The sequence below is a fragment of the Pipistrellus hanaki genome (assembly GCF_964339955.1).
Source record: "Pipistrellus hanaki genome assembly, chromosome: 1".
NCBI lineage: Eukaryota > Metazoa > Chordata > Mammalia > Chiroptera > Vespertilionidae > Pipistrellus > Pipistrellus hanaki.
Window position 1 is genome coordinate 32,398,146 of NC_140503.1, and position 24,706 is coordinate 32,422,851.

Below are 24,706 nucleotides of genomic sequence, written 5' to 3' on the forward strand. Positions count from 1 at the left end.
CAGGGACCTGAGGCTGCATGGTGCTGGGCCAGGGAAGGGGACCTGAGCCTGCACCCCCCACCTGGCAGGGTTTGATGGGGGACTTCAGGCCACACCCCCTGTCCAGCAGGGCTTGACAGAGGCCCTAAGGCTGTGCCCCCCATCTGGCGGGGCTTGAGGCTATACCCCCCACCATGGCGCCAGGCCAGGGGACCTGAGGCCACGACCCCTGCTCTGTGGGGCTTGACGGGGGACCTCAAGGTATGCCCCTGCCCTAGTGTTGGGCCAGGGGACCTCAGGATGCGCCCCCCACCCTGCTGCCTGGGGACCTGAGGCTGTGACCCTGCCCAGCAGGGTTTGACAGGGGATCTGAGGCTACGCCCCCCACCAGGCAGAGCTTGATGGAGGACCTGAGGCTGCACCCCCCACCTGGTGGGGCTTGATGGGTTGGGGCCAGCCAGGTCTGGGTCTTGCCCAATGTGGGTGGGGCTGGCTGCGTCTGGGTCTGGTGTGATTTTGAGGCACCACAGGTGGGCAGGGTCTTGACTCTGGGTCCACAGTGCGCCCCAGACTCTGACAGGAGGAGGATTTTCATATACATCTAATTCTCTTTCATCTCTGACACTTCTATTATAAAGGGCAAATAACAATATTAAAATATTTCCTCTAATGAATCCCCTTTTAATGTGCACAAATTTCTTGCACTAGGCCATTAAGCTACTATACTATAATTTTGAATGCAGATAATCTGTATACTAACCAAATATTTTAACTTGATGTCTGCTCTCTAGACTTTTTAGGTCAAGAGATATTTTAAAAGAAAGATCAAATATATATATTTTTGTTATTGTGATGGACAAGAACTTGATACAATTATCTGTATTGTGATCATTTAATGGAAAAGAACACAGTTATGATCAAGCAGAATCAAAATTTCAGTGAGAAATATTTTTTAAAAATCATTTCCCAAAAATTGTGAAAAGGTCTCTTGGAAAAATTAAAATCTGAACTAGGAAGAGTTTACACAATGGTTCTCAAACATTAGAATCACCTGGAGGTTTTAAAATCTTTGGCCCAAACCCCAGACCAATTGACCATGAGTCTCTGGGGGTGGGACCAAGGCATGTTTTTAACAAGTCTCTCTAGCTGGTTCCGATGTGCAGTCAAGTCTTGCAAACCAGCGGCTTTAGAGAAATACGTAACAAGGTAACTTAAATGGATACACTGACCAAAATCAGAAAATATTTGACTTTAAGTAACCTATCCAGCACTGGTTAGCACAATTATCACTAGAGCAGTGAATGGTAGTACAAGGACCTATGTCAAGACTAAGTTGAGCTAGACAAGGGTAATTTTTGTATATTAATAACCATGTTTTAACAAGCTAGTTTAATAACATTAGCAGCCACAGTTGCTATGAATTATTCCTCTTGTTCTTCACAGTGCAAATTAAAAATGCAGGTATGTAGTAAATATTCCTGAAAGTCTTTGCCTTTGAGTTGTAATCATAATTACTTGCATGATTTCTCCTTTTGCATACATACTTTTCTGCTAGAATACAACATCAGAGAAGATGCCTAAGATGGCTCCAAACGTGGTAGAAAAAGAACAGTCCTGGTGATCGGATACATGACCCTGCCCCCCAGCGCTCCCCCTTTCCAATTGTGTAGTTGTCCAATGGAGGGATTCTTTGGGCAACTTAGAATTTTAATGGACACTAATAACCACCCAAACCTGTCTGAAATACACACAGAATTTTTACAATTTTATTTTTATTCTTACAGAAGAGAAGATCAAACAGAAACGTTTCAAAAAAGTCGCCAAAAAAGTCCGTCACAAGTTGGCTGCATTTAATATCAAAAACATAGTAACAAAGAAAAATTAACAAAAGAATTCCAAGGATACAACTGCTGTGGATTCAAAAGGCATAAACTACAGACAAAGTGAGTGCACATTCTTCCACAATTTGCAACTGTCAATGAAAGTATTAAAGTTTGAGATTTAACAAACTTGTGTAACCCCCACCAATAGCAGAATCAGTAAATAAATATAGTTTCCATGGTTACAACCATAAGTCTGTTCAGAGTATAAAAATAGACAAGCAGCATCCCCATCAACAACCACAGTAAAACTGTTCCTATGCTGTGTAGATTCTCCATTTTGTTAAATCTAAGAAGCCATCAATTGTGTGATGCAGCTTAATTCAGAGATGTCCCACGGTGGAGAAAAATGTGTCTCAGGATCAAAAAAAATGTGGCATGTTTATGCATCCTTAAAAAATAATATATTGTATAAGCCCTGGCTGGCTGGCGCAGTTGGTTGGAGCATCATCCCATACACCAAAATGTAGCAGGTTTGATATGTCAGGGCACGTACATAGGTGCCAGTTCAATCTCTGCATAACCAACTGATGTCTCTCTCTCTTCAGTCCAATTTTTTAAATAAGATGTAAGAGGAAGGAAATATGTGAGAACATGTATTTGTTCACGTGGGGAAAAAGACATTAATCTCACTACCTAATATTTTTAATTTCCACAATTACAAATGTCAGAACATTTGAGACTTTTTGTCAAGTTTCTCTTCAGTTGAGACCTTTTGCCAAGTTTTTCATTATTGTTTTTCTTTACAGGAACAGGAATAATATGAAGATATTTTCAACCAAACCACCTATAAATAGGAAACTATTATATAAATTATGCTCTATTTTTGAAGAAAATACTGTATTGGTGAAAATAAATAGATAATAAAAGACAACATACTTTGTATTTCCATGCTTGCTATCAGACCCCACAGGTATGTGTCTTTTTGATTCATTACACTTGAAAGCCAGGTTGAAACATATCAGGCAAGCACAATTGTGCCAAAGCTAAGAATCTCATATTATACTTATTAAAGTATTTAATAAAAGCAAAAACAACATATTGCTAGATCCACAGAAACATGTTTTTGCTCTGAACAATAACTAAACAGGTGCGAGAGACAGGCCTCCTGGGCCATGTAATAGTGTGCTATAAGCGGGATAGTGTATTATATTATACTACATAACAGAGTATTGTAGTGTTTGTTTCTAAGTCTAACCATAAAGTCTTAGGTCAAAAACAAAATCAACCAACCCAAAACATTACGATATACTGACAATCTCATTCCCACCTATGACAGAAGAGAACTAACACATTTTTTATTTCTTTACTTTTTTATTAAGAATACTTGTTAGGGGTTTTGGCATGTTATGCTCAGTGTCCGTTGGCTCCTTCCGAGAGTATCCGTGAAGGCTCGGTAAACTTGGCTGTGAACAAGTAAAACAGGGCGGGCGTGGGCACCAGAGCCAACAGGGGCAAGTCCTGCTCGAGTTTGTCCACTCTGGAGATGGAGATGATCCCGTAAGCATGGAGTAGCCAGTGGCTGAAGAGAACAATGAGTCTTTTCTTCCGGACTAGAAGATCATAGCAGTTCTGTGTCATTTTATAAAAGAAAGAGGAGAGAACCAGATAATCACTTCTATTGTGATTGAAACGTATTATTTGAAAGTCCTACCTCAGACTCAGACTCTGAGCTAAAAGGGACCGGAGGGCGCACTTGCTGGCCTCCACTCTTCCCGAGGAGCGGGGGGAGGCCCTGTAAGCGCTGCGGCAGCGCAGGACAGAGCGCGTCTACGGCCCGGTTTATACCCGTCATCGCGGGGAACGCTAGGGCTGCTTCTGAAGGAGGGAGCTGGAAGGGGGACACCCTGATGTGCCTTCCTCCTGCCCGGCCGCTGCGTCTGCGGTGAGAAACGGGAGGTGCGCACACCAGCCTCCGTAACCTCAGCTTCCCTGGTCTGCTGCCTGGGTGGCAGAGGGAGCAGAAATGACACGGGACTACTCCGGTTTCTTTTTATTCCTGAACACAGCTCTCTAACATGCAGAAATGGGAAGGGCCATTATTATTAAAGTAATGGCTGAATGTGCTAATACACATACTGAAATGGAATCTGGGATATTCTATTACTAACTTTCTCTTACTAAATGGCTCTTTAACTCGCCTAAAGCTAGACTTACAGACACTGTCTTTCCTGATCCAGGTCTCTCTCAGATCTATGGGTGGAGTCCTAACTGAAGTATAATACATGCACATTTTATAGGAGAGATTCCCAGGGGCAGGGACACAAATAAGTTTCAAGCTAACATAACTATTATCTATAGTAGTTAAGGATAATAAATAAATTCACAAACTTCATTTTACTCAAATATTCAACTATTCCCCCCTCTAATATTTCCCTAGCATTGAAAAAAGTGCTAAAACTAATTTGCTTACCTTCTTTAATTATACATATTGTGATACTGATTAAAGATTATAAAGGGGAAGTAGAAACAACTGAATAATCATCAAAATATTTTGTCTGTTCCTCTACTATATTATTCTCCCTGTGTCATTCTCTCTCACCTTTTCACTAATGAACTGAGAAAGGCATCAACAGCAAGCATTCCAAAATAGTTAACAACTTACTTTCTCTGGATCAAGCTTTTGATTAAATTAAATGTAGTTTAATCTCTGGATTAAATTAAAATATAATGTCCCTGGGTTAAGGTTAAGAATTATGAGAAAGCACATGTCTATCAAGTGTGGTGGGCAGCGGACTGCATGGGCACTAGGTTAGCAAGCTCAGGGTGAAACAGTACTAAGCCACTGACACTCTACTCATTCAGAGTTTAGCCTCAAAATGAGTCCTCTCTAACAGTGACCTTCCACTGAAATACTGAAAAGAAGCACAAATGGTTATCTCAAAACAGAAACAGTATCAGAAGTAATGTTACTATTAGTGTTATTTCCAAATCACCAAAATAGTATAGATATTAGAGGACAAAAGTAAACATCCATAATCAAGAAAATAAAATTGGAGACAAAATATAGAAGGGTGGAGAATGTGCAATATAATGACTGGTGTCAGTGCTGCCAATGTAAAATAATGTGTAAAATTAGTTTTATACATCATAAAGCATTTTTATGTTTCCCTCAAAATGGTGTTAAGTTTTCAACATTTCATAATTAAATGTTTTCTGAGTAAATTATGTGAAATAAATTTTTTCTCCAACATGCTAAGAGGATGTTGAGCCTGACTAGTTGAGCCTGACTACTTCACTAATTTTCCAAACAAATACAGTCCAGTATACAACCATTCATAAGCTACGTAATGAGATCAACTAGCCAAGGATTACTAAAATGATCATATCATATGTATTATCCTCCTATTCAATTGTCAAACCCATAAAAAAAATCTCTAAGGAAAACATTTTTCCTACCTCTATTTCAGAAGCCGACATGTACACAGCCAGAGTAACCAAAGATAACACCAATATAATGTATGGGAAGGCGTAATCTGAAAAACAAACATTGGCATTATGTTGAAAATTAAGCATATTTTCTAAATAAACCATCAAAAAATTTCAAACAGTTTAATTCTCCCCATAACTGAAAACTTTCTCAGTCAGTCCTGTGAGAGACGTTAGCCTCTGAGCCCTGAGGCAGGGCCAGCAAAGGCCCTGTAAAGGCCAGGCAGTCCCTGTTTTTGGCTCCACAGTGTCATTGGACAAAGGGACGATTCACATCAGGGTCGGGACAAGCTGGATGGAGCAGCACTTCGACATACTACTCAGAGCAGTGTGCGTGCAATTTAAAACTTATAAATTATCTACTTCTGAGATTTCCCATTTAATATATTTGGACCACTGTTTACAGGTAACTAAAACCATGGGAATCAAAACCGCAGAAAAGGGGAGACTACTGTACTTGGAATACTATAAGTATGGAAATACTGTAAGCAAAATGTTTTTCTTATAAAATACTGCCTTTCTCTTCAATGTTTTAAATTTATAACATTAAAAGAAAGGAGCAAACTGAGAAAAGTACCTTAAATTATCTTTCATACAGCCGAAACCGGTTTGGCTCAATGGATAGAGCATCGGCTTGGGGACTGAAGGGTCCTGGGTTCGATTCTGATCAAGGGCATGTACCTTGGTTGCGGGTATATCCCCAGTAGGGGGTGTGCAAGAGGCAGCTGATCGATGACTCTCTCTCATCGATATTTCTAACTCTCTCTCTCTCCCTTTCTCTCTGTACAAAATCAATAAAATATATTTTAAAAAATCTTTAATACAATTGTTTTAAAATAATTAACTTCAGTTTATGAAACCAATCATGCTACATGGCAGTGAAACCCAATCGGAACAACTTCAAATGTTAATTTGGGATGCAGAAGCCAGGACCTCAGAATTATCCATAAAGGCGTAATTCCAACTTACTAAATACCTGTATGGCTTCCTGAGATTTAGGACCTTTTATTTCACAGACAGTGCTTAGGTCCTCACCCAGTCATTCCCAAAAAATCACACTGCGTTTGTAATTTTTAAAAAATGTTACTGATACAAATTTAAGTCCTGACAGAAGAGGAAGTTTCTAACAAGGTCCAAACTTCAAACCTGGGCTCGGGGCAGGATTTAACACAGCCTTACTCTAGGATCTAAAACAGTTTGAGATTTTGAGCTATTATGCCTGGTGGTGGGCCTGGAGTAATTTCTATATATCGTATGAAAAAAACAATTTTTGTTTTCTAATTAATACTTGGGTTTTAAAAATCTTTCTGTTTAGGTTATAAGCTTAAAATGCAAAGTATTCCCTAAATAGAAATCAGTTTTGGTTAGCTGCCACTGATTTCCTGAGAATTTCTATTTCATTCTTTAAAAAAATCATGATTTTTTTTTAAAGGCTTATTATATGTTTTAGGCAAAATATATACTGTGGTTTATTTTCAAGAATTAAAAAATTCGCCCTGGTTTGACTCAGGGGATAGAGTGTCGGCCTACAGACCAGAGGGTCCCAGGTTCGATTTCAGTCAAGGCTGGGGTTGCAGGCTCGATCTCCAGTAGGGGGTGTGCAGGAGGCAGCCAATCAATGATTCTCCCTCATCACTGATGTTTCTATCCTTCTCCCTTCCTCTCAGAAATCAATAAAAATGTATTTTTTAAAAATTCGATTTTAAAGAAAAAGCTCCAAAATTATTCTCAGAAGATATTATTGATCACATATAATAGATATATCGCTATTTGCCCAAGACACTTACATAGAAGGCCTCCGCCAACTGCCTGAAGCACGGTTAGGATGGGGAAGAAATACAGTGCAGCATAAATACTCTTAAATCGATCCGACTTCCCTAGCCCACAGGCAATCTTCTTCACCAGCAGGGGGCGGAGCAGCATCATTAACACCAAGCAGAACGCATAGTAGATAAATACAATGGTGTAGCTGTAAAGTAAGGAATTACATTATCAAAAATACTTTCAAAATACTTTATCATTGATCATGTTTAAATCAAAGGTCCTATAAAAGGTTTAAAAAGCGTACTAAGTCTACCCACTGAATATTCACACTGGTGGATGGTTTCCCAAAAGAACTCCCATACCATTACTGAAAAGTGCATACTGGTCCCTTCCCAGGAGGCAGTCGGACAATGTGTATCCAAAATCCTAAAAAAATGTTTATATCATTCGATCCAGAAATTTTCCTTGCAGAAATTTATCAAAAGGAAATTATCAGGGATTCACAAAAATAACTTTATGAACAGGTTTTTATTGGATCACATAATAAAGAAAATTAAGGAACAAAATAAATATTCATCAACAGAAAACTGGTTAAATGTTATGTGAAATACTATGTAGCCATTAATTCATTAATTGAAGCTGAGAGTACAGCTCTATTAAATCAACAGGGGATTTTATCAGTCCTTTATATATAAATTTTAGCTATACATACATATAGAAAGAGATAGGGCTTAGGGCTGGGCAGGTGGAAAAGATTTTCATATCTTTACATCTAGATCTTATTTTTTGAAAATTACCTTTTTACATATGTGCATGTGTGTTTTGACACTTAGTACTATTATAACTTTCTCAAAAAGGACTATTTTACTGAGCATATTACTTAATGAACACTTGCTATGACTAGAACATAAATATCAGACTCTTCCTTTACCAAAAAAAACCAACAACATCAAATGAACACCAACAATTTACAGAAATTTTCTTAATTTTCTGTCAGGATTCAAACTCAAGCCTGCTTTCAGCTCCAAAGCCCATACTCTTTCCCATATGTCAGATATTGCTTCTCTGCTGTGTATCAAAAAGGTGTTCCTTATACATCTCTTTCTAAAAAACACAGATGGCTTATTTTAGGTGTTCACACATACTTCAACATCAACGCAAACGCACTTTAACTTCTATTATACTAAGATGTATTTCTATTTGCTCCTATCCAATGACATATCCCTTAAGAGAAGAAAATTATTTCTGTATATTTCCCCCCGGGCCTAGATGCCGTTTTACAATGTTCAAAGCCTACTGGAATGAATTAAATCTATAAATGTCATTTTTAAAAACATGACTTTAAGTCTAGATAAATACTTACAGTGGGTAGACAGCTTCATGAGTACAGTGCACAGTGGTGACATAATCTGGACTTGGGTTGTAAAGCATCGTGTACCAATCAGAAAGCATCAATACTCGGCATGAACGGATATAAAGAACACCGACTGGATCACTCACAAGTAAGGTGATGATAGCTGCCATGCTGCATTCAAATAATGCGGTGATGTGCTGGAAAAGTGCACTGGAACTAGTAAAACAAAAGCAGCACAATTACCCAAAACTATTAGTGCTAACTGGCTTTTCATAAAACCTGGATATGATTCAAGATATGGTTTCTATAAAGAAATGTTAAGTGTTGACTCCTGAAACAAATTATATTCTTAATGGATAAGAAAAGCCAAACATAGCCCTTACTGGTTTGGCTCAGTGGATAGAGCGTCGGCCTGCGGACTCAAAGGTCCCAGGTTTGATTCCAGTCAACGGCATGTACCTTGCTTGTGGGCACATCCCCAGTAGGGATGTGCAAGAGGCAGCTGATCGATGTTTCTCTCTCATCGATGTTTCTAACTCTCTATCCCTCTCCCTTCCTCTCTGTAAAAAATCAATAAAATATATTTTCTTAAAAAAAGAAAAAGAAAAGAAAAGCCAAACATATGAAAACCACTTGAGAAGAGTTTAACCTTGTTTACTAAAAAGGAATACCATGCCAGTATCATCTAAATATTCAGGAGAGCAGAAAATAGATTGACCCTTATCTTTAGTGCCTCACCAAATTGCTATTAAAATTTTCTTAAAGTTGCCCTGAGTGGTTTGGCTCAGTGGATAGAGTGTCAGCCTGGGGACTGAAAGGTCCCAGGTTCAATTTCAGTCAAGGGCATGTACCTTGGTTGCAGGCACATCCCCAGTGGGGGGTGTGCAAGAGGCAGCTGATCGATGTTTCTCATCAATTTTTCTAACTCTTTATTCCTCTCCCTTACTCTCTGTAAAAAATCAATAAAATATATTTAAATTTTTTTTCTTAAAGTTATTTATGCATCATTAAAAATTATCTTAAATATAAAAAGTAGACTTTTGGATAACTAACAATATACTAGAGGCCCGGTGCACAAAAATTAGTGAACTCGGAGAAGTTCCTCTGCCAGACCTGTGCCCTCTCAGTCCAGGAGCTCTTGGGGGATGTGTAAATGATGGCTTAGGCTTCCCTCTGTGGGAAGCAACTGGTGAGGCAACCAGTGGGCTGATCTGGGAATAGCACTGGCCAGAGAGCAGCTGGTCCTGCCCCCAATTGCCCCTCCACCACTACTGGTCACTGCCACACACTGATCGTCATCCCCTCCCTCTGCCCACGGGCACCTGCCTTGGCTGGCCTGGTGCCGCCAGCTCGCTGGCCCTGCCCACCCACTGACCAGTCGTTCCGACATTCAGTCTATTTGAATATTAGGCTTATATTATATATGATGACTAGGGTCCTGGTGCATGAAAATTCATGCAGGGAAGGGGGGGAGGGTCCCTCAGTCTGCCCTGCCCCCTCTCACAGTCTGGGAGCTCTTGGGGGGCGGTAGAAGACCTAGCGATCAGGGGAAGGCGACGCCCCATCACACCTCTGCTGCTGCCACTGCCAGCAGCGCAAGCCTTGGCGGCCCTGGTTACCTGAGCCTTGGGCGGCCCTGTGCAGCTTGGGGGCTGAGGGTACTGGGGGACTCTGGAGGCAGGTACACAGATCGGCTGGGCCCGCCTGCTGCCCCGGTGGGACTGAGGGGTCTGGGCAGTGCCATCTGGTGACTGTGGGTGCCGCCATCTTTTGAGGGTGGGGCAGTCAATTAGCGTATTCCCTCTTTATTGGCATCTTTGAGGAAGGTCACCTGGAGCTCATGATTAGCCCATATTGTTGGAAGCAGAACCCTAGCACCATTTTACACAGTTGAAAATACTAGATGCATAAACATTTACACTTTCATATATAATCCAATCTTTTATTTCCTTATAGAATTCATATTTTTAGAGGCAAAATTTTAATTTCATAATTTCTTGCCATTGTTTTAGCCTTCTATTTTAGCTTTATGCACATAACATCCTTTTTATTGTCATCTCTCATTATTCTATAACAAAAATTTTTTAAAAGATGAGAGTTTTAAGAAAATCTATATGTTCTTCTGAAAAATAATAAACCTGAGTCTGCCCATCACTGTTTCTGGGGCCACAGCCTTCTAATATGTCTCTCCTCCAATCTACCCTCCACAGAAGTCATCTTCCTAAAATACACATCCAAGGATGTTACTTCTCTAAACCAGACCTTCATGAATAAATCATTCACTCCGCAAATACTGAGTGGGTATTTCTCAGGGGCAGCTGCTGTGCTGGTCTCTGCAGATTCCACGGAGGACAGAGTGTCACGGCCCTCTTGGAGCTGACAGTCAAGGGCAGGCGGAACGCTAACTGAGGAAACAAACTTAACTATAAATGCGTTGAGTGCTAAAACGAAACAAAAACAAATGAAGAGCGCTATTAAAAAAGAAAAATAAGCCGGGACCGGTTTGGCTCAGTGGATAGAGCATTGGCCTGCGGACTGAAAGGTCCTGGGTTCGATTCCAGGCAAAGGCATGTACCTTGGTTGCGGGCACATCCCCAGTAGGGGGTGTGCAAGAGGCAACTGATGGATGATTCTCTCTCATCGATGTTTCTAACTCTCTATCCCTCTCTCTCTTCCTCTCTGTAAAAAAAAAAAAAAAAAAAAAAAAATCAATAAAATATATTTAAAAAAAAAAAAGAAAAAGAAGGGACAGACCTACTTTAGCTTGGGTCAGGGGAGGCCTCTCCGAGTGGTTGTAATTTAAATTGAAGGGAAAAGGCAGCTACGTAAAAAGTTGCAGTTTGAGGGACAAGAAAGTACTTGAGGCAGAGAAAAGAGTTTGGGGTAGGGAAAGGACCTAAAGCAGGAAAGTTACTAAGATGTTAGAGCAGTGGTAGGCAGACTGCGGCTCTCGAGCCACATGAGGCTCTTTGGCCCCTTGAGTATGGCTCTTCCACAAAATACCACGTGTGTGGGCGCGCACATACAATGTGACTGAAACTTTGTGGCCCATGCACAGAAGTTGGTTTTCGTTTCTTGAAAGAAATTTCAATCGTTATACTGTTGATATTTGGCTCTGTCGACTAATGAATTTGCCGACCACTGGGTTAGAGGAACTAAAAGCCATATATGCTAAGCCATACGTAGTATGGCTAATGTACTAAGGAAGAATTTGGGTCCTTGTTCCCAGTAGAATAAAATTCACATCCTCATCAAGAACCCTCACCCGCTGGCCGCAGCCTATCTTTCCCTCTTTCTTCCATAAGCAATCCACACTGGGACCACAGGTGAGCACTTCCATCCCCACCCTAACAGGACACACATTTCATACCTCCATGCGCAAGCTCTTTCCTCTGCCTCAAATAATCTCCCCCCCCCCCCCCCCCCCCCGCAAAGTCTTTCAGATCCTACCAGGCACAATTTATCTCTTCCTCTCTTTATGATTGCAGAGCATTTTGTTCATAGTGCTTTTAGAGTTTTAAGAATGACTTATATTACTTACATTACAATATATACCTTAGTCTTCTCTAAAAGATTGTGACTATAAACCATGTCAGTTATCTGTGTATCTCCTCCTCTGACCTTATGAACATAAAGCACAGTACTTAATAAATGCTTATGGAGATAATGTGCTAGTATGAGTTTTCATAACTAGGTTGCAGCTACAGCATTTTAACTACATTATAATCGACTACTACCGTGTTTCCCCGAAAATAAGACATCCTCCGAAAATAAGACCTACTTATAGGTTTCCTTCTGAGTGAAATTTAAGGTATCCCCCCGAAAATAAGGCCCACCTAGGCTAAACATGAGAGATTTGGTCCACTGATTCTGAAAGAAATGGAGTCACAAGAAATTCACCAGGAAATTCAGGAATTGGATTGTTATGATGATGTTCCAGAAGATGATGACATGATTGTCACTGAATAAATGAGTAAATTCTTGATACTGCAGGATTCACAGTTTGTCTGGTTTGTGTTGACAACTACCATACTATCGTACCGTATACAGGTAATAAATTTCCTTTATTTTCATTTAACAATAAATGTGTACCGTATTCTTCTTCATGGAAAAATAACACATCCCCTGAAAATAAGACCTAGCGCATCTTTGGGAGCAAAAAGTAATATAAGACACTGTCTTATTTTCGGGGAAACAGGGTAGTAGTAAATTAAATCACAAAGTATTAGTTCTAGAACAATAAAGCAATTATTTGTGAAAAAAAACAACAATAAAGATAATTTAAAAATGCTTCCAATTTCTTTAACAACAAAAAAGACATGTAAAAAAAAAAGTTCCTTCTAGCTCATTTAAAGTAAAACAGACAAAAGATAATTCCCTCAGTAAATATTGAGGCATGCCCTATCATTCAGTTTTCTTGCCACAATCAAAAGTAATCAGAATATAAAACGAAAACAGGCTTACCACTTTTAAAACAAACAACAGAAGTATAATTACTTGATTCTAACTAATAATTATTCCAGCATCAGTCCATCCAGATACACTCATAGGAAGTGCTAACCTCTTTTTCCCCGAGTACCATTCAATGAAGAACCAATGCAAAACCAGAGGAAGCATAGCCATGAATCCAAGATAGAGCCAATCATAGAGCTCTGGAGACTCCGTGCACGGCTGACAGTATTTCTGTGCGTTTGTTCTCTGGCCTCTTGGACACACCTACAACATATAAAAGTAATATTTTATGTACAAATGTTACTTAGGAACTTTAGCACCCCCAAAATCTTTCTATAAAATGTCCCATTTCTGTTTAAACATCTGTTTACATGTGCAACTTTTAGATATAAAAAAGGAGAAAGCATAAGTAAAATAAAAAGAAATCTACGCTGTATTTGCCTATATCTGTATAATGCTCTGAAAGGAGTCCTTTTACTAAATTACTAAAATAGTCGACTAAATATTAAATGACATACTTAGCTATTAACATCGTATCAAAATAACTGCAAACAAATGTACTGGAATTGTAATGTTAACTTACTTGGATATCCAAGTCACTGTGCTATATCATTAATAAAAAATAATTTAAAATTACTCTAAAATTATAAAATGTTCTTGCCCTAACTGGTTTGGCTCAGTGGATAGAGCATCGGCCTGTGGACTGAAAGGTCCAAGGTTTGATTCCGGTCAAGGGCATGTACCTTGGTTGCCGGCACATCCCCAGTAGGTGTGCAGGAGGCAGCTGATCGATGGTTCTCTCTCATCGATGTTTTTAACTCTCTATCCCTCTCCCTTCTTCTGTGTAAAAAAAAAAAATCAATAAAAAATATTTTAAAAATATTTTTAAAAATTATAAAATGTTCTTAAAAACACCGTGACTGTGAAGAAAGATTATAGACAATCAATATGACAAAACAAAGAATTTTATTAATGCCTACAGTCTTTTATAAATGAGTGGATTGAAGAAACAAGATATACTACATGTGAAAATATTTCAAGAGCAAAAAGATTTTACAAATGAACTATATGCAAACATTAAGACTTACCCCACATTCTCCATATAGTTCAGTTGAGCCATTTTTAAACAACAGGGTCTTCCCACAGTAAAGTCCAAGGCATGCTGGTTGAATATCGACAGCTTTTTAAAAACAAATGCCAGTACAGTAATATCTTTTGTGATTATAAAAAGATAATGCAATAATAGGTGAAGCACTTGGCAGAAATACTCAGTACAGTTCCAAATAAAATAATCACAGGTGTTGTGGCAAAAAATCTTGTGCATTTATTTTAAAAATTAAATTTCTCCTTTTCACTGTGGCACGACACTGCACAAAGTTATATTGGAACCTTGTTCTTAATACTGTTTCTTATGATTAAACATCCTCAGTCCTCTGCCTGCAGGTCAGGAGGTATCCCTAGAACTCAAAGCCTAGCCTGGCCGGTCTCCAGTAGCTCCAGCCTGTCACGCCCCTTGATCAGATGGTCTAGACTTCTGAATTTAAATGGTTTTCTAGGAAGAGGATTAGTAGAGGATCATTACTTTTTATTCTGCTCAGTCAGGACATTGAGTGCATGTGCACAAACACACTATCTAGTATCACCTTCTTTCATAACAGAACACATTTTAATACCAGCAAAGCAGAAAGAATATAATTTCAGGATAAAGGGCAGGCCTTTAGAGGAAATAAATTCATCTTTATAAAAGGCTTATTTACACTGTCCTACCTTTTGTCACGGAGAGGTGAAAATTCCATCAAGCCTGTCACTGGGCCAGGGACCCACCCTTGGGAACCACTGACTGAATCAATCCCCTGACCTCCGGGCGTGGGGGAAATGAAAAGCAGCTGTTCTTTACAAAACAACTCAGGGCCCACAGATTGTCTTTGACCTCATCAACAGGTCGAGGTTATTGAAGGAGGATTTTTTTTTTTTTTTATCAGGGACATTTCCCTTCCTTCATTGATTCCCTCATTCAAAGAACATGCATTAAAGGTCAGATTCCCCTGGTTAGGGACAACTAAAGATCCACAGAGGACCATGACAGTCCCTGCCTTCAATGACCCTTTAGCCGACTGTGGAACAATTCCAAAACAACTGTGGTCAAATGTAAATTAATTAGAAAATGATGCATTTTATAATTATGATGAACAATCACTTCCCAAATTCTTCATGAATTCACAATCTAGAGATTGGCCCACAATGCCCTTTCTCCTTTCAAATTTGAGTAGACTTTTGATTTTTTTTCTCTCCTTTTGCGATTGAGAAAAAAACAGAAATAACACTGACTAAAATGCCTCGTTTAATATTTTCACCTTTATCAATTTTTTGAGTTTTTTTTTTTTAAACCCATGGGCTTTTTTGACACTTATTTTTAAACCCAACTGTAATCACAATGTTCTAAATCTAAACGAATAGATGGAAATGAGTTGATTTTTTTAGAAGACCCAGGTGAAAGAATTGGAAGTCTTTCTACACAGGCTTTGCATACAGTAGATGCTTAATAAATATATTTGCATGTAAGTCAAGTTTCTCAAACCCCAAGTCCTGAAACAGCTTATCATCAGCCAAACAAACCCTGACTCCGAGTGTCCGTTCCCTTTCCTTACATTCCCTGCCGTACATTTTGACTTTTTCTTTTTTTCTTTTTTTTGCAATCTTTGTGGAGGGCCCCCTACGCTTAGGATTGATGCCGAAGCAGGAGACCACTGCAGGTAGGCGGCCATCAGCCTCTGCTCCCTTAGCTGTTTCTCTGCACTAACGCCCTAAGCTGTGAAGGCAACCCTGCGAGTGTCAAACGGAGACTCAAGTGACGCTTGGAACGCTGTGACAGCGGAGGCCTAGCCCACCCCTCCCCGCGCACGGCCTCCCCTCCGCACCGGCTGGAGCCCAGGCCCCCGCCCCCGCCCCCATCCCGCAGGGCGCGCCCCCACGGCGAGCGAGCGGCGGGGGAGCAAGCAGCGAGGGTGGGCCGCGCCCCGCGCAGCAGCCAAGCGAAGCAGCAGGGACTTCTGCGAACGCTCCCGGGACCCCGGCGACCACTCACCCATGGGCCGCAGGTAAGTTTCCCTGGAGAAGCTCCAGGATCAGCCCCGGGGCCCGCCGCGCCCGGACATCCGGGCCACGGACGCCTCGGCGGCTCCGCCCCCTGGTAACCCGGGCGACAGCTCCGAAGCCCCGCCCCCCGCTCGCGCTTCCCCATCCGGGCTCCGAGGCCCCGCCCCCTAGGAGGCCAAGGGTCCTGGAGGGCCCCGGGTGGGCAGCGCGCGCCGCCGGGCGGTGGTAGTCGGTCGTGTCCTCCATGCAGACCGCCGAGAGCGGGCCGGCGCCGCCCCGGCTGCCCCCGCACGACCCGGGCACGCCGGCGCTGTCGGTGGTGGACATGCACACGGGCGGCGAGCCCCTGCGCATCGTGCTGGCGGGCTGTCCGGAGGTGGCGGGCCCCACGCTGCTGGCCAAGCGGCGCTACATGCGCCAGCACCTGGACCACGTGCGGCGGCGGCTGGTGCACGAGCCCCGCGGGCACCGGGACATGTACGCGGCGGTGCTAGTGCCGAGCGAGCTGCCGGGCGCGCACCTGGGCGTCCTGTTCCTGCACAACGAAGGCTACAGCTCCATGTGCGGCCACGCCGTGCTGGCGCTCGGCCGCTTCGCGCTGGACTTCGGGCTGGTGCCCGCGCCCCCGGCCGGCGCCCGCGAGGCCCGCGTCCACATCCACTGCCCCTGCGGGCTGGTGGCCGCCTTCGTGGAGTGCGAGGGCGGCCGCAGCCTCGGCCCGGTGCGCTTCCACAGCGTCCCGGCCTTCGTGCTGGCCACAGGTAACCGGGGGACCTGCCATCCCCAAGACGCTACTAACTACTACACTGGTTCTCTGGGCTGGAACCCACGCCGCGCAACTAACCCACACACAGGCTTTGCAAATAATGAAAAGGTAGTTCTAAGTCATTGCAGAGAGCCTTCCGGACTTGTGCAGAGCATGCACCCCAGTGATCCCTCAGGTCCGTGGGCCTGTGGTCCTGAGAGAGCCTGGAGACGTGGAGGATTCCGCGCCTCGTGCCCCACTGGCAGGCATTCCTAGATTTCACAATCCGCTAAAGCTAGGGCGGCCAGTGTCAAAGAGCAAAGACCAGCCCATGGGCCCAGCTCCAGACTGGCTCAGAATACCGTCGCTGGACACACTATCCCCTCTGACAGGTTACTGAGACTGATCTGTAAAAAGTGCTTCTCCACTTCTTGGGGAGGAAATTAAATGAGAATGAACTGGGCAACTTATAAATCATGAAAGTACTGATGTAATAACTGTCTAAGAACTAGCTTCCTTACACAGAGGGAAATCCCTCCAAAGGGCTGAATTCTATCAGTGAGGATGCTCGAGTAGTCGTGGCTGGAAGTGAGATGGGAGCTCATTTAGTCCAGCCAGGAATGGGGTTATCACCTCTTTTTTTTTCAAAGCCTTCAAGCCAGGCATATCATTCTGCTAGCTGGATCTTAATCCTCCCCTGGGATTGGATTCCAGGTTAGCCTGATTCTGAATGATGCCGTGATAGCCAGGCTCCTTCTCAGAGCAGAGGCCGCTTTCCCCTGTGGGAGAGAATGGGTCACATGTGCATTAGGAAAGCCCTGGAGGGGGACAGGAGTCTGTGTCTAGATTTCATCTCAGAAACCTCAACAGTTTAACTGACTTGGCTCCTCAGCCACCCCAGCAGCAGGTGGGAAACACCCTAGATTTTGTGGGAAATGAAAGCAGGCAGCAGGACCACCACCACCTCAATTGGGCAAGTGATGGCAGGGGCAGCCAACCCCATCAGCTCAGTAGTTCCTGAGACAATGAAATCTGGCCTGGCTGGCGTGGCTCAGAGGTTGAGCATCGACCTATGAACCAGGTGGTCACGGTTCGATTCCTGGTCAGGGCATATGCCTGGATTGGGAGCTTGATCCCCTGTGTGGGGCGTGCTGGAGGGCAATGATTCTCTCTCATTACTGAAGTTTCTATCTCCCTCTTCCTTCCTCTCAAATCAATAAAAATATATTTTTAAAAGAAAATGAAATTCTAAATTCTCTACTTAGAAAAATACAAAAAAGGTGGACCGACAGTGTTCAAGATCACTATCTGTCTTTCCTCATCGTGGTGACCTTGTGAGAGGGTTTCGGTTCCTCAGTGTTACGTCTGTAAAATGAAGATGACAACAGTGCCCACGTCAGAAAATTACTGAGTCCACCTCCACTCCACCTGCCATAATGAAAACCCCAGAATTCTGTTCACTGTATTCAAGTGCTAGAACAGTAGTAGTAAACTTTTGTTAAATGAATAACCAAGATGACATTTGGAGGAGAATACGCTCATTGACAAATGTAAATTTCTTCTCTTAAGAGTTCTATTTCTATTGGCTTTAATATTAACACTTATGACATTGCTAATCTGTGCCAACCACTCCGCACAGATTATCACACGGAATTCTCAAAGGAAACCTTTTGTTTTGGGGAAGGGGGGAGAGGGGGGAATAGCAATGCTGTTTTACACACGAGGACCCCAAAGCCACACTTAGCTTTCTAGCAGTCCCTTATTTCCATTGGATCCCTCATTCTCCTCTTATTAAATGTGCTTTTCATGTTGTATCAGCATCCAGATAAAGACCTCTTCATTCAGGTTTGCTGTTAAGTTCCACAGGCATGTTTCACTCTTTCGATGATAAATTTGCCGTGTTTTGACACGTCACATGTAAAAGGGCTCTGTGCTCTGGTCTGTGATTGACTGCATTCCGGTGCCTTTGTAGGACTGTGCAAACTCAGGAATACAGGAAATACTTCATTTTTCACAACTGAATTTGAGACTCCTCTGTGCCTTATTGGTTGACTTAGTTCCAGCCCTTCACTTGCTGCCCCTTTTCCTGACATAGAGATGAGCAAAGGTTTCTGAAAATAGCCTAGGCCTTGGGGAGGAGGGCCTGTCGGTCCTCGCCTTGCAGAGATTACCAGGGAAGCATTGCCTGCCCCCTTCCATGTGGCCCTTGCCCCTGCCCCTGCCTCTCCTCCTTGCTGCCTCTGTCACCCCCTGCAGCCTCTCCATGGTGTGTGGGAGAAGTTAACCCGGGTCCTCTGCACTCAGGGCCTTCAGCCTCTGTTCTCAGTCCAGAGGAAATTTCCCTATTGACCAAGAGAAATGTCTCCCTTTAGAGAGCAGGCAGCAGCTGGGGCGGGTGGGGGGTTGGGGGCGGGGATGTGGGGGATGGAATAATGTAGAAGAAAGACTCACTGGAGGGGGTCAATGGTGAGGAAAGGGGACATATGTGATACTTTCAACAATAAGGATTTTAAAAGAGAGAGAACTCATGGACAACAGTGTGGTGGTTGTGGGAGGAGGGGGAGATGGAAGAGAGCATAGAGGGGATAAAAGGTGATGGAAAAAAATAAAGTAAAATATAGGACACAACTTTGCCAACAAATCTCTTCCCCCTGCGATCATTTCCCACAAAACCTGCTTCTCCCCTGCCATATGCCTCCCCCAGAAGCAAAAATCACCAAGCCCACTGGAATTGGGGTGGAGAGAGGAAAATTCGAGAAGGGGGGAAATAATTTTAATATCGTGAAGTATCAGCCAGCCTCATTCCTTTGGAAATGTCAATTCAGTATTTCAAACAACTGACCTTCAGGTGGAACTTTGGCTATGTTGGCACTTAAAATACCTATAAAAACCCTGATGCAAAATAATACCATAAAGGTCAGTGATTGCACAGTGGCTTGTTCTGAGTATTTGCCTGCAGTATTTGCATGAGGTGAAATATATAAGTGAATAAGTGTTTGCATGTAACATATAGGAAAAGTCTTTTTTTTTTTTTTTTTTGCATTTTGTTTTGACATTAGATTTGAAGAAACCAATCTGTGAATAGGGCTCCAAATCCTCACTATTTGAAATCATTCCTGGTCGTACGAGAGGGGACCTACATTTTCCTTCGTAGTTTTCACACGTTGATGTCCCAGGGTTTTTCTCTGTCTGTCCCTATGATGTTTCCTAGGAAAAAAAAGATACTCAGAATAGTTAATAAATATGCATGTATAATTTAAGGAAAACATGCATTCGAATGTATAACTTATGCAAACATCGAGTTAAAAATAGATAGGTGTGCTTAGCTAAAGGTCTATTATTATTTACTCGATCTTACTCGTTTGGAAGATGGATTTTTGTTTCATTTCTTTTTGTGATAGGAAGAACCTCCTACTTCCTCTACACTCCCCACCCCCACAACATAAACATATGAAAAGTTTTATGATTTATATTGCTAAACTACTAAAACACTTATTCAAACACCTCTTTTTTAGATCTGCTGGTGGATGTTCCTGGTCATGGGAAGGTGGTGGTGGACATTGCATATGGTGGCGCATTTTACGCATTTGTTAGTGCTGAAAAGTTAGGCCTTGATGTTTGTTCTGCAAAGACAAGGGACCTTGTGGATGCAGCAAGTACAGTGACAGAAGCAGTGAAAACTCAGGTTAGTACTGTTGCTGCCATCAAAACTGCTGCTTTTTATGATACCAGCTGAATTCATTCTTTAAAAAAATTTTTTTTCTTGATTTCAGAGAGTAAGGAAGAGGAAGAGAGAGAGATTTGTAAATATCAATGATGAGAAAGAATCATTGACCAGGTGCCTTCTTCACACTTCCCACAGGGGATCCAGCCTGCAACTTAGGCCTGTGCCCTCACCAGAAATCCAACCGGAGACCTCTTGGTTCCTAGGTCCATGCTCAACTGCTGAGCCACACCCACCTGGGCAGACTTCATTCTCTACAATAAGTCATTCTTTTTCCACCCAATTGTTTCTCTTACCTATTAGTGTCTGCATCCTTGTAACTTTTGCTTGCCCTTTGTCTCTATCACTGGTCTTTACTTCAGTTCTAGATACACATTGCCTGATTTCTCCACATGATCCCCTTCAAGCTCCTGAGAGGGAGGATATGGTTGCCTTAGCTCTTCCTGTTTGAGCAGCCATGGCCAGCCTGTGGGTTGACCATCCGAGGCTCAGTGCCTCAAAGAGTGTGTGTGGTTAGTGAGAGAGTGTGTGTGTGTGTGTGTGTGTGTGTAAAATAGGACTGTTCCGTAAGTGGAGGCTATGTGCAGGGCAACTTCCTTAGGAAGGACTCACAACTTCCACCGGCCAGTGTGACTCAGTGGTTGAGGATCTACCCACAAACCAGGAGGTCGCTGTTTGATTCCCAGTCAGGGCACAATCCCCAGCAGGGGGTGTGCAGGAGGCAGCCGATCAATGATTCTCATCATTAATGTTTCTCTCTCTCCCCTCCTCTTTGAAATTAAAAAAAAATCACAACTTCCAATAAAACTGTTTATTTATCTAGACAACCATGTCATTCTAACATTTAATGCCTTCACCCAAAAGGTGTTTTAAAAATGATAAAGATGGAAAAATTATGTCTAAGAGTGCTCCATATATGTTGTTTAAAATATAAACTCGAATCAAAGTATTTATTTTACATGTGGTCTATAATTTTTTGTTACTTACAGTTTAAAATTACACATCCTGATAGTGAAGACCTTGCCTTTCTGTACGGAACTATATTAACTGATGGAAAAGACGCTTACAGTGAGGAGCCAACCACCAACCTTTGTGTGTTTGCAGATGAGCAGGTATTAAAACTGTGGTTTTTAGGCACCAAACTCGTGCGATGTGGAAGTGGAGCACTATGAACGCTCATTTTCGTTTATTCTGACACAGGTGGACCGAAGTCCTACGGGCTCAGGGGTGACAGCCCGCATTGCATTACAGTATCACAAAGGGCTTCTGGAACTGAACCAGACCAGAGCCTTTAAAAGCAGTGCCACTGGTTCCGTGTTCACCGGGAAGGCTGTGAGGGTGAGTGACGCCCTTCCCTCCTCCTGTAAACGTGTTACTTTTGAGACTGAAGAGGCGTGAGCTGGGTGTATGATGGGTTTTTTCACTCAGCTCTCAGAAGACAGTTTTCAAACAGACCTGTCAGAACTGTTCAGCTAGGATATTGGTTCTCAAAGTGAGGTTTGAAAACCATGGGGGTTCCCAAGGTCCTTTCCATGGGTCCACAAGGCCAACACAATATTCATTATAATACTGAGATACCGTTTTCCTTTCACTTTCACTCTCTTATGAGTGTACAGTTCTCCAGAAGCAGAATAATGTGCTATCCCAGCTGACTGAATGGAGGAGCAGATGTGAGGATCTAGCTGTCTTCTTTATAGCCAGACATTGAATGCTTCCAAAAATGTGAAACAATGCCATTTTTCTCATGATTTTTTAAAATTTGTTTTGGCAAATGTTATTTCACAAAAATTTGTTGTTTATGTTAACATGCAATGAGTTTATTTTTTAAATGAAATATACCTTTAATTTTTTAAAAGAGCAAACAGTAATAGATATAACCTATGTAAACAAAAACTCTTTTGAGGTCTTCAAACCTGAAGGTATAACGGGAATTGAACCTGCACTCTTTGCTGCACTAGATGATGCTCCAACCAACTGAGCCAGCTGGCCAGGGAAATATAGCTGTTTTTAAAGCTTGATGTTTCTAAATATTGAATTAAGTTAGGCATTTCTATACGTTACCTGATCTTATGAGATACCAAATCATTATGTTGAATGCCAAAATTTGGAATACATTGTCTTCAAGTCTCTGAATGAAGATAAAATAATAATCTATCATACTTATTGGGTGTTTCACTACATATCAGTTTCCAAGCTAACCACATGATGCATGCCATATCCTTTCATTCTCACACGAATCCTGGGAGGTCAATACTATTCTTCTTTAACAAATGATAAATTGGAGAGTTTAGGTAATTTGCCAAAAGGCAAAGAGTAATGGATCCAGACTATGAACATGATCTCTGAGCAGACCTCACACTTTTAACATTATATTGTTATTAGACAAGGCAAGTTTTCATTGAGGCTTTATATTAGAGCAGCTTTATAAAAAGATAATAAAATTACTGTACCCTAAGCTCATAATTGTCATTTACCTTAAGCTTCGGTTATCCTGTTTTTTAAAAATGAGAAAATGTAGATAGATACTGTGTAATGAAGATCTGAAGTTATTTAACACCTATTATCATACTTGCCAGAGCATCTTCATTTGCACCACTGACCTTTGCTCTCTGTCTGGCCTCCTCCAGGCTCTCTCATACTATCTCCATCTCTTTTCCTGCCCAGCTTCCTTACCCTGTCCTTCCGTTTACAAGCCCCCAGCATTTTATCCTTAGCATCCTTCTCATCTCATCTGCTATCTGATGCCACTGGGCAATTTCACCCACTTCTGAAGTTTCAACTCTCAGCCACCCACTGATGACTTCTAACCCTTCCTCCCTCCCATGCCTACCCTGGGCTTCTCTCCTGAGTCTAACAGGTATGTTCCCAACTGTCCAGTAAAGTCATCTCAAAATGACTGTCTCAGAGATACTGCACATTCAACTTGTTAAAAAGTTCTTTCTTGTCAAAACTGGTTTGGCTCAGTGGATAGAGCATCGGCCTGCAGGCTGAAAGGTCTCAGGTTTGATTCTGGTCAAGGGCATGTACCTTGGTTGCATGCACATCCCCAGTAGGAGGTGTGCAGGAGGCAACTGATCAATGTTTCTCATCAATGTTTCTAACTCTATATCCCTCTCCCTTCCTCTCTGTAAAAAAAAATCAATAATATATATATGTATGTATATATTCTTTCTTCCTAAATGTGCTCTCCTGCTGCATTCACTTTCAAGCTAAAAGCTGTAGTCATATTTACTTCTATTCCTTACTTCCCACATATTAGTCCCCAGGCCTGTCAGTTCTTCCTCCAAAGTATCTCTATATTTTGCTCTTCCCCAGCCTCACTAAAAATTACCGCAGTGACTGTAGATTCAGTCAGTGAATTAAGCTTACCAGGGTTCTGGGTGTCTAGTTTCTCTCCTCTCCATTAGTCTCCCACTGTACAGTTAGTTTATGTAAAACACAAACCTGACCAGGTCGCTCTCCTATCAGTGGATTAACTCTTGGGTTTTCTTTAAAATAATAAAAGTTAACAATATGACTTAAACCAGATACAGTATGAATGCAGTAATTTGATACTGCACTCCTTTCGTCTTCTCTTTTCAGGAAGCCAAGTGCGGGGATTTCAATGCAGTGATAGTGGAAGTCTCCGGACGAGCCCATTACACAGGTACAGCAAGCTTCACCATCGAAGACGATGACCCACTGAGGGATGGGTTTCTTCTCAAGTGACTTCCATGGCTTTAAAGGCTTTCTTTTTAAGCAATCAGTACCTGTCAGTAATTTTCATCTGAATTATGTGGAAACCTATATCCAAATTGTACATGGAAGCCAATTCCCATTTTTCTAAAATAGTTCACTATGGTTAAATATAAAATCATTCTACCTTGCCCTAACCTGTTTGGCTCAGTGGATAGAGGAACACACCCTGGCCTTTCAAGGTCATGCCGTCACCTTGAGAGGGCATAGTTTGTGTTGTTTCTTGGTGCCCTTGGATACTTCCGGTCCTTTTATCCACCTCCCTCAGCAGCCACACCCTAGTCCAGTGGTCGGCAAACTGTGGCTCGTGAACCACATGTGGCTCTTTGGCCCCTTGAGTGTGGCTCTTCCACAAAATGTCATGTACCCTAATTAAGTTAGTAACAATGTACCAACCTATATAGTTTAGGTTTTAAAAATTTGGCTCTCAAAAGAAATCTCAATCGTTGTACTGTTGATATTTGGCTCTGTTGACTAATGAGTTTGCCGACCACTGGCCTAGCTCCTCAGAGCACCTGTATCAGTCACCTGTGGGGTTTAGTTAGATT

At 42.1% G+C, this 24,706-nt stretch overlaps 3 protein-coding genes across 7 annotated transcripts in view; 2 read left to right on the forward strand and 1 right to left on the reverse strand.

Annotated features, from left to right (window-relative positions):
• Nucleotides 1-1,922, forward strand: part of CCDC175 (coiled-coil domain containing 175) — a 52,247-nt gene extending 50,325 nt beyond the window's left edge. The window contains exon 20 of the mRNA XM_084879545.1: nt 1,764-1,922. Within this exon, the coding sequence (XP_084735671.1) occupies nt 1,764-1,864 (101 nt within the window). The 3' untranslated portion in view covers nt 1,865-1,922. The remainder of the gene's footprint in view (nt 1-1,763) is intronic.
• On the reverse strand, nt 1,724-16,093 carry JKAMP (JNK1/MAPK8 associated membrane protein). 5 transcript variants are annotated; one of them, XM_084894924.1, is made up of 8 exons: nt 15,944-16,036; nt 13,947-14,020; nt 12,968-13,122; nt 11,948-12,027; nt 8,416-8,622; nt 7,076-7,257; nt 5,259-5,335; nt 1,724-3,431 (listed from the first exon to the last, which is right to left on the reverse strand). In XM_084894924.1, exons 3-8 carry the CDS (start codon nt 12,986-12,988, stop codon nt 3,213-3,215), a joined length of 786 nt encoding a protein of 261 aa, XP_084751050.1. In that variant the 5' UTR covers nt 12,989-13,122; nt 13,947-14,020; nt 15,944-16,036; the 3' UTR covers nt 1,724-3,212. The 5 variants fall into 5 exon arrangements, with proteins under 5 accessions (XP_084751050.1, XP_084751049.1, XP_084751047.1 ...); XM_084894923.1 differs by having other exon boundaries at nt 13,947-14,038; nt 15,944-16,035; XM_084894921.1 differs by lacking the exon at nt 11,948-12,027 and having other exon boundaries at nt 13,947-14,038; nt 15,944-16,093.
• Nucleotides 16,094-16,112: 19 nt separating this feature from the next.
• L3HYPDH (trans-L-3-hydroxyproline dehydratase) lies at nt 16,113-24,289 on the forward strand. Its single transcript, XM_084894900.1, has 5 exons — nt 16,113-16,715; nt 20,215-20,384; nt 21,413-21,535; nt 21,624-21,761; nt 24,006-24,289. Exons 1-5 carry the CDS (start codon nt 16,199-16,201, stop codon nt 24,129-24,131), a joined length of 1,074 nt encoding a protein of 357 aa, XP_084751026.1. The 5' UTR covers nt 16,113-16,198; the 3' UTR covers nt 24,132-24,289.
• The last annotated feature ends 417 nt before the right edge of the window (nt 24,290-24,706 follow it).

Coding starts and splice junctions, on each gene's coding strand:
- JKAMP (XM_084894921.1), bottom strand. Junction 8,623..12,967: donor TGGTACTCGGGGAAAAAGAG/GTTAGCACTTCC, acceptor TTGTTTTACTAG/TTCCAGTGCACTTTTCCAGC. Junction 7,258..8,415: donor CATGAAGCTGTCTACCCACT/GTAAGTATTTAT, acceptor CTTACTTTACAG/CTACACCATTGTATTTATCT.
- L3HYPDH (XM_084894900.1), top strand. CDS start 16,199: ATGCAGACCGCCGAGAGCGGGCCGGCGCCGCCCCGGCTGCCCCCGCAC. Junction 20,385..21,412: donor CAGAAGCAGTGAAAACTCAG/GTTAGTACTGTT, acceptor TGTTACTTACAG/TTTAAAATTACACATCCTGA. Junction 21,762..24,005: donor TCACCGGGAAGGCTGTGAGG/GTGAGTGACGCC, acceptor TTCTCTTTTCAG/GAAGCCAAGTGCGGGGATTT.